Here is a 13,450-nt window from a genome sequence, read left to right as displayed (position 1 = left end):
TCTTCTTTTTGTAGAAAATGAGGCCCATTGTTGGGGTTTGTTGCAAAAACTATATTCCGCCGCATCAACTGAAAGAAGGGCTGAAATCACTTATCAATTAAGCAATGCAGCTGATCCAGCCATGCTAGTTGATGAGCTTGTTGAGGAACGCTTGCAAATGTTTGTTGAATCATGTGAAGGTGATATATGTTTTTCTATGAATCTATAAAATGTCAATTTAAGTTGAGTTAGAGCCAACTTTTTGCTATTTAAATTTATCTCTCTCAAGAAAATTGCTTTGACCATTTATCTAAAATTGCTTTGACCATTTATCTATCTCCTAATGTAGGATCTTCAATATCACATGCATAGGTTTGGCCCCTCTATCCTATATAAAGCTGTTGTAATGATTTTATCGTGTGAAATTTTCCGTCATTCTTGTAGTAGCATCTCATTTCTATTGCTGAAACATTTTTTCACTGCTATAATACAAAACCTCCCTCTGGACCATCAAAGACTTGCCTGTCTCCATTCCTGAAGATCAATTTGTTAACCTATCTATTCTGTCCCAATAGTCTCCGAGTAAAGCCTCAGACTCAGGTAATGGATCTAAATCTTGTTTATCTCCCTGATATTGAAACAAACTCTTCGTTTTTAAGCTTTCGTTTGGTTTTTGAATTATGAGTTTTTGGATGAGCCGAGGGCCCAAGGTTTTTTTTTTTGAAAAACATTCTCCTTTCCCTATCTTTGTTTAATTCATTCCTGCTCTTAGATCTCATTTGCATGATAGTAGGTTCCATCTGGTATCTTTTATCACAATATATTTTCTTCATTTCTAGATGTTTGCCAGGATCTAGACCATTTGGTGCCTTTTGTGGCTCATCATTGTGTGTTTAAGCTCAGGGAGAAATCCTAGAAGGTGAAGTATTTGTGGAGCCAAGAAAGGAAACAACATTTGCTATACTAGCCCAAGCCCAAACCGAACAAAAAAAATGAGTTGGGTTGCTAAGCTGCAGCCTAACTAGCCTTCAATTAGTTGGGTCAGGTCGTTCGGACCTGAATCCGAACCTGAAATCCAAAAGGGCTGGGTCGGGCCAAACCCAACTCAGGTTGGGATGAATTAATCTCAACCGAGCTCTCTTTTCACCTGGCAGAGAAAAATGAGAAGAAGAAGATGAAGATGAAGATGGGGAAGAGGACAAAGAAAAAGAGATGGAGACGTCACCGACGATCACACCACTGACGGATCCTGCCGATTACCCGAGAATGGGAAAAGTCGCCGACGATGATCCGACCCATGAGGGCTCCATAGAAAGGCACTCATGACACGAGGCCAACAATCTCGTCGTTGAGCTACCCATTGCCGATCGCTGTCGTCGTCGTGATTGTTCGAGCTCGCGTCGGGTGCCCTAGCTCGAGGGACGAGGAAGAGAGATCGAGAGAAAGAGATCCGGATTCGCAACTTAAAGTTTTAACCAATAACCTTATCTCTCTCTCTCTCTCTCTCTCTCTTCCTCCTCAATCGGGCTAGGGCACCGGATGCGAGCTAGGGCAATGGCGACGACGACGGCGAAGGCGAACGGCGATTGGCGACGGCAATGACGAAGGCAAAGGTGAGTATCCCTTATTTTTTTCTCTCCTCTTACGGCACGGCCGGCAAGTGTCGTGCCAGCCGGGGGTCGGCACGATCCGTACCTATGGCACCGTCATCGTTGAGGAGAAAGGGTCGCACATCCAGTGCACGTGAATTTTCTTTTTAGTTCTTACAATTAGGTCCAAAATCCTATTTGAAGGAGATTGATGTAGTGTGCAAAGTGGAATTGACTTGAATGGGTGAAGGTTTTTTATATTTTAAATATAGATAGGCTTCCTGAGATTCAAATTCAGGACCTATTTTAATATTATGTTAACTTACCAATTAGTTTAAAAGCTTAGGCTGTTGAAGAATAGTTGTTGCTATATTTGATATTTGAACACTATGAAAGACACAATATGTCACAACCCGAAACTGGAATCATGACCGGCCATGTACCTCACTACGCTTGAGATACACAAAGCCTTATTAATACTTCCTAAGTATACAATGGCAAGAATAAAAAAAAGAAGAAAATTTGCTTTATTTGATTTAAACTAATTGTAATGAAAATAAAGCAATGTCATTATTACTGAGTCTCTAAACGAATTTAAATTAGCAATTAATTTAAAACATAAGACCAAAAGAATGGAAAGGTAAATGGGTATGTCCTAAGTGGAAGTAGGGTCCCGGTGTATTTCACTCAGTCATCACGCTGATCTATGCCTGAAATATTAGAAGAGAAAAAAAGAATCCATGAGCCAACTACTATAGCTCAGTGAGTGGAATCCACTCAAAAACCAAATAATTCTAACATTTTATAGTGTTAAATAAAACCTAAATTTAGCAACATAAAATAACAATTTCTACTAAGCATGCTATTAAAATAACGACAATAATAATGATAATAATAATAAAACATAACTCGTAACTTTTCTCAATTTCAACATATTAAAATCTTTCTTAAAAATAATAATGTCATTTGTCTCAATAGGTTTATACCCTGTAGATCCACATCAACTAGAAGTCATCTCGAGATGACACTGGGAACTTTTCCTCATAGCTAATCCAGTTAGAGTCATTAGGAGGTGTCACTATGTGATAAACGCACTCTGTCTTTTTTCACTAACTGTTAGGAGAGATTAGAGTCACCTCAGAAATTTTTTTGATCTATCCTAGGACTGTTCTCTAACCCCGCAAGAGTCACCTAAGAAAGTCACCGCAATAATCTGAAATAAAACTTTCCCTTGGACTTCCAGTTAGACTTGAGTCACTACGGAAAGTCACAATCGATCTAACCGAGACTATTCTCTAAGTCATACCAATACTAGTTATATTTTTTGTCACGATCCAAAATAGGAATCATGACCGGCCATGCATCTCAATATGCTTGAGATGCACGAAGCCTTAATAATACTCTTTACATATACGATGACAAGATAAATAAATAAAATGAAAATGTGCTATATTAAAATTTTATTTCTAAATGCAATTAAAATAAAAACAATGTTAATGTTTTTGAGTTTCTAAACTAAAAAAAAATAAAAAAAACTTCTAATCTATAGCACAAAATCTAAAAGAGCGGAAAGGTAAATAGGTGAATCCTAAGTGGAGGTGGAATCCGGGTACATCACGCTCAGTTGCCCCGCTGACTATTACTTGAAATAAATAAACAAATACAAAAAAAAATAGAACTCGTGAGCCAACAATTATAGCTCAGTGAGTGGAATCCACTCGAACCAAATAAATTTTAAAACATAATAATGCTGAATAAATTAAACTAAAAGCAACAATATCCATCATAATATGCAATAGGCATGCTCTCTACATAATAACAATGATAACAATAGAGAAATGTCACAACTTGTAACCTTGCACGTTTTCAACATATTAACATCTTCTTGATATTTATACTGTCATATGTCTCAATGGGTCTAAACCCTGTGGATCCACATCAACTAGAAGTCACCTCGAGATGACGCCCGAGACTTTTCTTCATAGCTGATCCGGTTAGGGTCATCAGAGGGTATCACCCTGTGATCAACACACTTTGTCTTTTCCTCTAACCGTTGAGAGAAGTTAGAGTCACTTAGGAAATTTTCTCATACTTCCTAGGACTGTTCCCTAACCCCGCCAGAGTCACCTAAGAAAGTCACCGCAGTGATCTAATTTAGGACTTTCCCCTGGACTTCCAGATAGACTTGAGTCACCATGGAAAATCGCACACGATTTATACCGAGACTGTTCTCTAGGTCGTATCAATACTAGTCTCATTTTTGTTTTCACAAATTTCAATATTTGCACGAAGTATGGTGATGTACTGAATATAATAACTAAATGCATACAGAAAATAAAACAATTAAATTTTCGCACGTACTGATAAAATAAATAAATTTGCACACAGAAATTTACATATTCTGACAAAAATACGAAATACAATGAAATAAACATGTGAATGAACCCACTCACCTGAGTCTAGGCAAGACAACCAAAATCTCAAATCTCTAGCTCACGTACTAAAAATCACCACCTTAAATAATAAATAACAATAACATTTTTAATTAAAACAATTATTAAAAATGTTTATACAATTTAACCTAAGAATAATTAATTTGGGCTAAAATAAGCCCAAATCAATTGGGCTGGGCTGCAGTTGGCCGGCAGCTCACCCAATTAATTCTTAAATGGATTGGGCCAAGGCCCAATCCAAATAGATAATGGAACCGGGTCGGGTTCCTTGGATTCGGATCCAACCCGACCCGAATCCATCACTAAAAGGGAGAAGATCAGACTCGGGCAACCCGAGTCTGTCTTCCCCAAACCGAAGAGAGAGAGAGAAAAAGAGAGGAAAAGAGAGAGAAAGAAGAAGAGAAAGAGGAAGACGCCGGCGATCGCCATGGCGAAGGTTCCCCGGCCGCATCCCTGGCTTCTCAACACCCATACGGTGCCGCCGTCCTCGCGAGGTAGAGGAGAACCCGCGAACGGTGGTCGATCCCATGACCGACGGCGACCGGAGCCACGAGGGCTCCAACGGTGACTGCCCACGGCACGAGGCCAACGGCAAGGCGCTTCCAGAGGTAGCGGCTGCGACTCGAAGCCGTCGGCCGGCCAGATTTGCCGATGAGGCCGAAAACCCCCAAATTAGGTATTTTCACTAAACCCTATTATTCTTAAATTAACTTTGAGGGGTTAGAGAGGGCTTACGGGGGAGTCGCGTGGTGGTCTCCGCTGGCTCTGACGACGTTCCGGCAGGCCGATTCCACGGCGTGACTCCGTCGGTGAAGGAGGAAGAAAAGAGAGAGGAGAGGGCTGAGATTATTAAGCATTAAGCAGAGAGAGAGAGAGATTAGGGTTTAATTTATAGTTTAGATGAGGATCAAATCTAATCCGATTTGGATTAGATGAAATCCCTTTTTTCCCGCTGTGCATCGGAGAGGGAGAGGGGAGGGGCTGCACGTGCAGAGCACGTGCACCCTCCTCTCTCAACCCAAATTTTTTTTTTTTCTGGTCCTAACATTTTTCCCCACTAAAATTTGCGATTTGTACAAAGTATAGCGATGCACTAAATTATAAAAATTAAATTGTACAAAAAAATATAATAAATAAATTTGCACACAGAACATGAAATAAATAAATTTGCACACAAAGAATTATATGATCTAATAAAAGGTATGAAATATAATATAAATAAATATGTGACTGAATCCATTCACTTGGTCTAGGCAAGACAACTGAAATTTCTAATCTTTAGCTCATGTGCTAAAAATAACTACCTTAAATAATAAATAACAATAAAAATTTTAAATTAAATAATATTAAGAATTTTTTACAATTTGAAATAAAAAATTACCTATTTGAGCCAAAACAAACCTAATTGGTTGGGCTGGGCTGTAGTTGGCCCACAGCCTACCCAACCATACACTTAATTGGATTGGGCTAAAGGCCCAATCCAATTAAGTTAATTGAATCAGGTCGGGTCCCTTGGATTTGAATCCAACCTGACTCGAATCCAATAACTTAAAGAAAGAAGGCCAGACTCGGGTTCTTCAACTCGAAAGGAGATCGACGAGAGCGAGAGAGAGAGAGAGAGAGAGAGAGAGAGATGTTGGTAGTCACTGCCGCCAGCAGTCCTCAGGCCATGCTTGCGTCTTCCTCATAGCCTCGATGACTTGAAATAGGAGGAAAGACCGGCTATGGCCACCGGCGGGGAGGTCTCCATGTCACGACCCAAAACAGGAACCATGACTGGCCATGCATCTCAATATGCTTGAGATGCACGAAGCCTTATTAATACTCTCTACGCTACGATGGTAAAATAAATAAATAAATAAGAATATACTATATTAAATTTTATAACTAATTGCAATAAAAATATAAAACAATGTTAATGTTTTTGAGTCTCTAAACTAAATAAATAAAATGTCTAATCTAAAGCATAAAATCAAAAGAGCGGAAAGGTAAATAGGTGAATCCTAAGTGGAGGTGGAGTCCGGGTACATCTCGTTCAGTCGCCCCGCTGACTATTACCTGAAATAAATAAACAAATACATAAAACAAAAGAACCCGTGAGCCAACAACTATAGCTCAGTGAGTGGAATCCACTCACTAACCTAATAAATTTTAATTCATATTAATGCTGAATAAATTAAACTAAAAGCAACAATATCCATCATAATATGCAATAGGCATGCTCTCTGAATAATAACAATGATAACAATAGAGAGAGATGTTACAACTTGAAACCTTGCACGTTTTCAATATATTAACATCTTTTGATATTTATACTGCCATATGTCTCAATGGGTCTAAAACCTGTGGATCCACATCAACTAGAAGTCACCTCGAGATGACGCTCGGGACTTTTCTTCATAGTTGATCCGGTTAGGGTTATCAGAGGGTATCATCCTGTGATTAACACACTCTGTCTTTTCCTCTAACCGTTGAGAGAAGTTAGAGTCACCTAAGAATTTTTCTCATTCATCCTAGGACTGTCCCCTAACCTCGCCAGAGTCACCTAAGAAAGTCACCGCAGTGATCTAATTTATGACTTTTCTCTGGACTTCCAAATAGACTTGAGTCACCACGGAAAATCGCAAACGATTTATACCGGAACTGTTTTCTAAGTCGTATCAATACTAATCTCATTTTTCTTGTCACAAATTTCAATATTTGCATGAAGTATGGTGATGCATTGAATATAATAATTAAATTCACACAGAAAAATAAAACAATTTAATTTTCGCACATACGGATGAAATAAATAGATTGCACACAGAAATTTCAACAATTTAAGTTTTACATATAAGGGTGAAATAAATAATTTGCACACGGAAAATTTACATGGTTTGACAAAAATACGAAATACAATAAAATAAACATGTGAGTGAACCCACTCACCTGAGTCTAGGCAAGACAACCGAAACCTCAAATCTCTAGCTCACGTACTAGAATTCGCCACCTTAAATAATAAATAATATTCAAATTTTTAATTTGAATAATAACAATATTTTTAAAATTTAAAAACCAAAAATTACTAAAATGGATTTAAAAATTACCCATTGGATTGGGCCCGGCTGCTGGCCCAGCCCAATCCAAAAGACATCAACTAAATCGGATTGGACCGAGGCCCAGCCGAAATAATTGAATTGGGCTCGGGCTAACCCGCAGCCCACCAACTTAAGTGGTTCGGTTCGGGTTTGTGGATCCGAAATCCAAACCCGAACCGAACCCGACTTAAAAAGGAAAAGGTGGTTGGCTCGGGTTTCACCCGAGCCCAGCCAACCCTTTTCTTCCCCCCTCGCGACCGACGCGAGAAGATGACTGAGGGAGAGGGTGACTGCCGGCGACCCCTTCACGACCACCTTCAACCTCTCCTCTCCCTCTCACCCTTCCTCTGTCGTCCTCACGAGGTGGAGGAGGACTTATCATCGATGGCCGATGCGGAATCCAACGTCGATCAGAGCCACAAGGGCCCCGTAGAAGACATCTCTGACACCAGGCTCGGAGCACGGAGCCTCCGGTGACGATGCGGTTGTGACTCAGAAGTCGCCGGCCGGCTAGATTTGCCGACGAGGCCGAATTCCGCAAATTAGGTATTTTGGATTTACCTATTTAATTTTAAATTAAACTAGAGGGATGAGAGAGGGCTCACCGGGGAGGAGTGTGGTGGTTCCAATTTCCTCCGGCGACGCTCCGGCTGGCCAATTCCACGGCGACGACTCCGACGGTGAGGAAGAAGCGAAAGAAGGGAGGAAGGAGAGAGAGAAGAGGGCTGGGGGTTGAAGAGAAAGAGGATTAGGGCTAATTTATAGATTAGAAGAGGATTAAATCTAATCCGATTCGGATTAGATGAAATCCCCCCTTATCAGCCTCGACGCGTGCTGGAGAGGGAGAGGGGAGGGGCTGCACGTGCACCCTCCTCTCTCAACCCCTTTTTTTTTATTCTGGTTTTGACACTCCATCTATGGCCGACGGTGACCGAAGCCACGAGGGCTCCAAAGGTGAACGTCCAAGGCATGAGGCCAACGACATGAAGCTTCCAGTGGTGGAACGACAGTGACCCGAAGCCGTTGGCTGGCGTGATTCGCCGACGAAGCCAAAACCTCACAAATTAGGTATTTCTATTTTAACCTATTAAACTTAAATTAAATTTGAGAAGTGTAAGAGGACTTACCAAGGAGTCACGTGGTGATCTCTGATTGCTTCGACGGCACTCCGGCAGTTTGATTCACAGCGACGACTCCGACGGTAAGGAAGAAAGAAGAAGATAGGGAAGAAAAGATAGGATTAGGGTTTTTAATTTATAGGTTAGGTTTTAATCCCAATCTTTAATCGAATGTTGATTCAGAGTGGCCGGAAATCCCCCAGCCACTCCCGTCGCGTAACTGAGAAGGAGAGGGGAGGGGTTGCACGTACAGCGCACGTGCGCCCTCTTCTCTCTCAAACTTTTTTTTTCAGTTCTCACACAATAGTTCAAGCCCATGGCCCAAATGCTCAAGGAGAGGAAGCTTAGGAAGAAAGTTAAGAAGTTGTTTGACAAAATAAGATATAATACCCATCAGATTTTGTGCACTTACATGGTGCCGACTCAAGAATTTAATGGAGAGAAGCAATTTGATGGAGTGTTTCCTTGCTTGAGAGGCTCTACAAGGGTTTATCGACCTCACACACTAGTTGTTGCAAGGAGAGAGCTACTAAAATAGTTCTCTCATATAAAGAGTTGAGAGGCAGATTTGTCAAGCAAGTTGCAATAATAGTGGGAAAAAAATGGCGCCAAAGCAAAGTCAAAACAAAAGCATGGAGGCACGAACGAATATCTGTAGCTCATGGTCATTTATATTAAGAATTGCCGTGCCAATGGCATGGGGTGTGCCGATCTTAGCTCGGCGTGGTATGTATCCTTGGGACTTGCCATGTCGAGCCGATATATATTTGTCATGCCGTATAGTCTTCACATACTGAAAAATAATTTGTAAACCTTTCTAGGCCTTAAATTAAGTTTTAGGGACTAAATTAAAGTCCTTGAACACTAGATTATTGTAATATATATAGTTAGATTCTAATCTCATGATTTCCCTATTTTTTCTCGGATCTTCTAATTTGGGAAAAATAACATAGGGAAAACTGAAATTTCATTTTGAGTTTTAAAATTTGAAGTATAATTTATAATATAAAGATGTAACAAAGGAGATGAAAAATATCCCAAATTAGATTTGTTTAAAGTAAGATATGCTAAATTTCTAGTGGCACCAACCGATATGTATGGCTATGAGGGAGTATAAAGACACTTCCTTGTATCAATACTGATCTAGCATGAAATGTACCGAGTCGTGCCGACTAGCACAACAATCCATGATTTATACAACATAACTAGAAGGGGCATTCAAACTCTAAACAAATAGAATAAAAATGCTTTGCTGCATCCCAAAATCAGTTAAGGAGGAGTAGATATAGAGACAGTGAAGGTGAAGAGGAAAAGTGGCAAATGGTATCTTGATGTTATTCTCATAAGAATATCTACTTGGAGTTTGAGTCTTTGTTGTCAAGGGGTCATGGGTATCTTGAGCATAGTAGGGGCATAAAGTTCTTCCTAATATGTCTACAACTCACTCACCACTCTCGACAAAAGCATTCATTTTTTATGATTGGAGCTCTGATGATATACAGATGGAACAACATTATCAATATACTAACTCAAGGAGCAGCTTGGGGGTCAGTATGGAGAAAGTTTTGGTTGCCATGTACTCTTGCTAAGGGTCATGATGGACTTATAGATTGTTGGAAAAATCATGTATTTGAACATGAATTTATATAAACTTTGAGCTCAAATTTGAGTGGGGTTCACATATTATTAATGATGAATTAATGGTAGATTTGAAAGAGCTCAAAGAAGTATTTTAATGTCATATATTCACTTGTTCAAATTCATGAGGGTAAGTGAATGAAAATTAATTTTAAAGTAGCGGTTGAGCCTAAAGAGATGTGACCTTTTAGATGAGCTAAAGATGTGCGTCCTTTCCATACATATGGAAGGATGCTACATCCCAACCAAATGAACACACCCTTTCATCGAAGAGGTGTGTCATTTCATATAAAAAGATACGTCCTTTTGTTCCAATCGAATGGATACACCCCTTCATCGTGGCCGTTCATTTCTATAAATAGGAAAGAAGTCTGCATATAGGCATATAGAAAAATTTAATCCATTCATACATTTTGAGTTTTTTGCATTTAAGAGAAAGTATTGCACTGTCATAGTTAGACAAGGGCTCGAATTGCAGCTTCTTTTCGTGTCCAAAACTATCGTTATATCTTGAGAGGCTGACGTTTATTGTTCTAGAAGCAAATGATGGAGGACGGATTGGTCTTAAGAAGATAGTATCAAATAGTAGGCTCAACTTATATAGAATATTACATTCTACAATCTGTAAATTTATTTATTTAATTTCATTACTATTATTGGATTAGATTTTGTGACTGTTTGAATCAGATTATCACCGCCAATATAGATTAGTTCTCATGAAAGATCAGCACTAGGGAATTCAGATTTTGTGACTCTTTGAATCAGATTCTTGAATGTTAATGGACCATCTATTGAACCTAATGCTTTCTTGGTTGGTTAGTAAGTCTTCCGATTTAAAAGGATTTCAGCTTTTATCGCAGCTTATGTCCTAATGATAGTTAAGATACTTAATGTTTATGTCTATTTTTAGCGTTCTTGCTACTATCTGGAGTTTCTAATTCAGACAGAGCTAGAAAACTACAAACTGTATGTTGCTTTACTTCTGGTCTTTAGGAAACTTCAGTTGACAGCTGTCTTTTAATTTTAATTTTTGTTTTTTTTCCTCTACTATGTTTTCAGATTTATTTTCCTGCATGTTTGCTAAATAGCATTGTGATTATTGTCCTATATAAGTTTCATGTCCACAATTCTTCCATTTTGTGGGGTTTTGTATTCCAGGTTTGAGCGTAAGATACCAAGATCTATGTGATAAGACTTGCGAGATGCTTAGAGAAGTGCTGACAACATTTGCCCGAGCCCAGAGCATGAAGGTCTGCTTTCAAACTTTGTTTTGTTTCTTAAAGAGCCACTATCCAATGCCATTGCTTTTCTTTTTGTTTCTTAAAGAATTCCTTAGGAGAAAGAATATTCAACTCAATTAATTTGATTATCATTCATTATGAATGATTCCTGGTTCTCCAAAGTCCTAACCATTGCTTACTCTTACATGTCATTCTACTTGGATTGCAACCAGATAAGTTTCAACATAGACAGTTGGGTATAGCTTTTGTGCATGCATAAAAGGATCTATTTGTTGGTAGATCAATTGCCACATAGAGTACAGACAAGAATGTAATAACACTTCATATTACATTTGTAGCATGTTTGTGAAAGTGATTCTCTATCATGATGTAGAACAGATTCAGATGATTAAGGACTTTCTATGAACTTAGATCAAGTCTTTTCCTTCAAGATAGCTACTGATTTGAAACCACTATTTCTGTTGCATTATTGTTTCTCAGATTTTACTAGAGGATGTCCTTTCCTAAGCTAAGAAGTAAATGTAATTCCTGAATTTCTTCTCTCTGTCATCCAATTTCCTATGAGTTATTATTGACCTTTAAATTATATCTTTTGAATATACCCTCATTTCTGTCATTCTGTCTGTGATTAAGTAATATTCTTTATCTTATGAGTAATTAATATTTTGACTATTCCATACAAGTTAATAAGTATTGGCTTAAAAATCATGGTGGTAATTTCCAGTTAGTTCATAATATTTCATGCCAGCGTTTTACTCTTCTGAAGTAAATTGTTGATCTAACGCCATTTGATTCTTGTATGCCTATATTCAAGAATGTATAAGGAGTTATTTCTGTTGCATCATATCTATATTTACATGCATGCCCCATTAGACTAATTTAGGGCTCAAGATTTATCATTTAGTGTTCTTAATCATTTCCTTATCATTGTGACATCCCAAATTCCATCAAGAATTCATTTTGGTTCCATTGCCAGCATTTTGGTCGTTAGTCTAGTCATATATCTGAAACTACAAAGTGATATATGCTAGCCTTGGACCTAATTCTGTTTTTATAGTTGGCTCTTCAAATAGAATTTATTTTGATGTTTAGGAAGTTAGTGGTCAAGGGTTCAGACTTCAACACCAATTTTTCTTTAGGAGACCAACTAAACCTGCTTCAAATATATCCTCTATCTCTATTGACTTATGGCATTGAGCTCATTGTTGTGAGGAACTGCCCACAGTATGTGGGCGGTATTGTGACCGCATAGTGCCTGTGCAGTGTATGGGTGTATATGCGGGCTCATATGCAGTCTAGCAATAAAATATATTAAAAATTACATGTATAATTGACCCATCGAGTGTTTAGCATTATAAGCTAATAAATAGGTAAAAATTGTAAAGTAACATACTGAGAATCATCGTTTCTCCTTCAAGAGACCCTCAACTTCTTTTCTTACCGATATAACTGAATAGTAGAACTATTACTAAATGGGTAATCTAAGTAAAACAAAAGATTCATTTACAATTTTCTTCTGTGATATTTACCCTAAGGAAAGAAGTCTAATCAAGCATCCGGATGTATGAGGAAGGTACTTGAGTATTTGCCACTAAAATTAAAGGTTGTTGTGTGCTGAAACTTTTATCTTAAACAACTATGAAAATGGACTTTCAAGGAGGAAAAAATTTATTTAGTCATTTCCAGATTGTTGGTATTAATGACTTAGTTGTTAGAAATGATAGATATATCAAGTTTCTGAAGGTTGTCCTTTAGAACTCAAGGCTTCTAATTTTAAAGTAAGTTACTTGCAGATCAGGTCTGTTTCCTGTTATATCACCGAGTGATTGTCAACAGCTTAGGCTATCTAATTTTTCATGCACCATATGTCAAAATATCCACAAGTCACTTAAAGTTCCTTGCTGTGTATTTCCATTTCTTTTAAGCAGGATCTACGCATAATAAAGAAAGATGTGAAGGAAAGTGATGAAGATCAGCGTAGGGATGCCATGCATAGATTTCAGAGCCTGAGAGAAGAATTTGAGCAAGTAAATGAAGCCAGAGCTCAAGATAGTCGAGGTTTCATGTATATACTTTCTGCGGTGGCACCTGTCCTCCTTCCGGCGTTAATTGCTATTATTTCCGCGGTGATAAGTAGAAGAACAAGATAGAAGCATAATCTCACGTTGTTCTATACCACCATCTCTTTGGCATATCTGTGAATAAGCTTCGGTAAAGCATTCGTGCAGAATTGTTATCGTTAATGTTGCTCGAACTGATCTTAGAGTTTGGAAATTTCAACTATTTGATGGGGGAAAACAGTGTGTACAAGTTCCTTCGGATGGACTTTGTTGTTTACGTAATAATGAAAGCTTA

At 38.4% G+C, this 13,450-nt stretch overlaps 1 protein-coding gene across 1 annotated transcript in view; it reads left to right on the top strand.

Annotated features, from left to right (window-relative positions):
- Positions 1 to 13,450, top strand: part of LOC140796525 (protein ROOT HAIR DEFECTIVE 3 homolog 1-like) — a 26,883-nt gene extending 13,433 nt beyond the window's left edge. Inside the window, exons 13-15 of the mRNA XM_073149573.1 lie at positions 15 to 179; positions 11,013 to 11,104; positions 13,024 to 13,450. Of these exons, the coding sequence (XP_073005674.1) occupies positions 15 to 101 (87 nt within the window). The 3' untranslated portion in view covers positions 102 to 179; positions 11,013 to 11,104; positions 13,024 to 13,450. The remainder of the gene's footprint in view (positions 1 to 14; positions 180 to 11,012; positions 11,105 to 13,023) is intronic.

The sequence above is a fragment of the Typha latifolia genome, chromosome 1, assembly GCF_019914945.1.
Source record: "Typha latifolia isolate L0001 chromosome 1, TyphaL0001v2, whole genome shotgun sequence".
Lineage (NCBI taxonomy): Eukaryota > Viridiplantae > Streptophyta > Magnoliopsida > Poales > Typhaceae > Typha > Typha latifolia.
The sequence above is the reverse complement of the archived record's forward strand: the minus strand, read 5'-3'. Positions and strand labels throughout refer to the sequence as shown.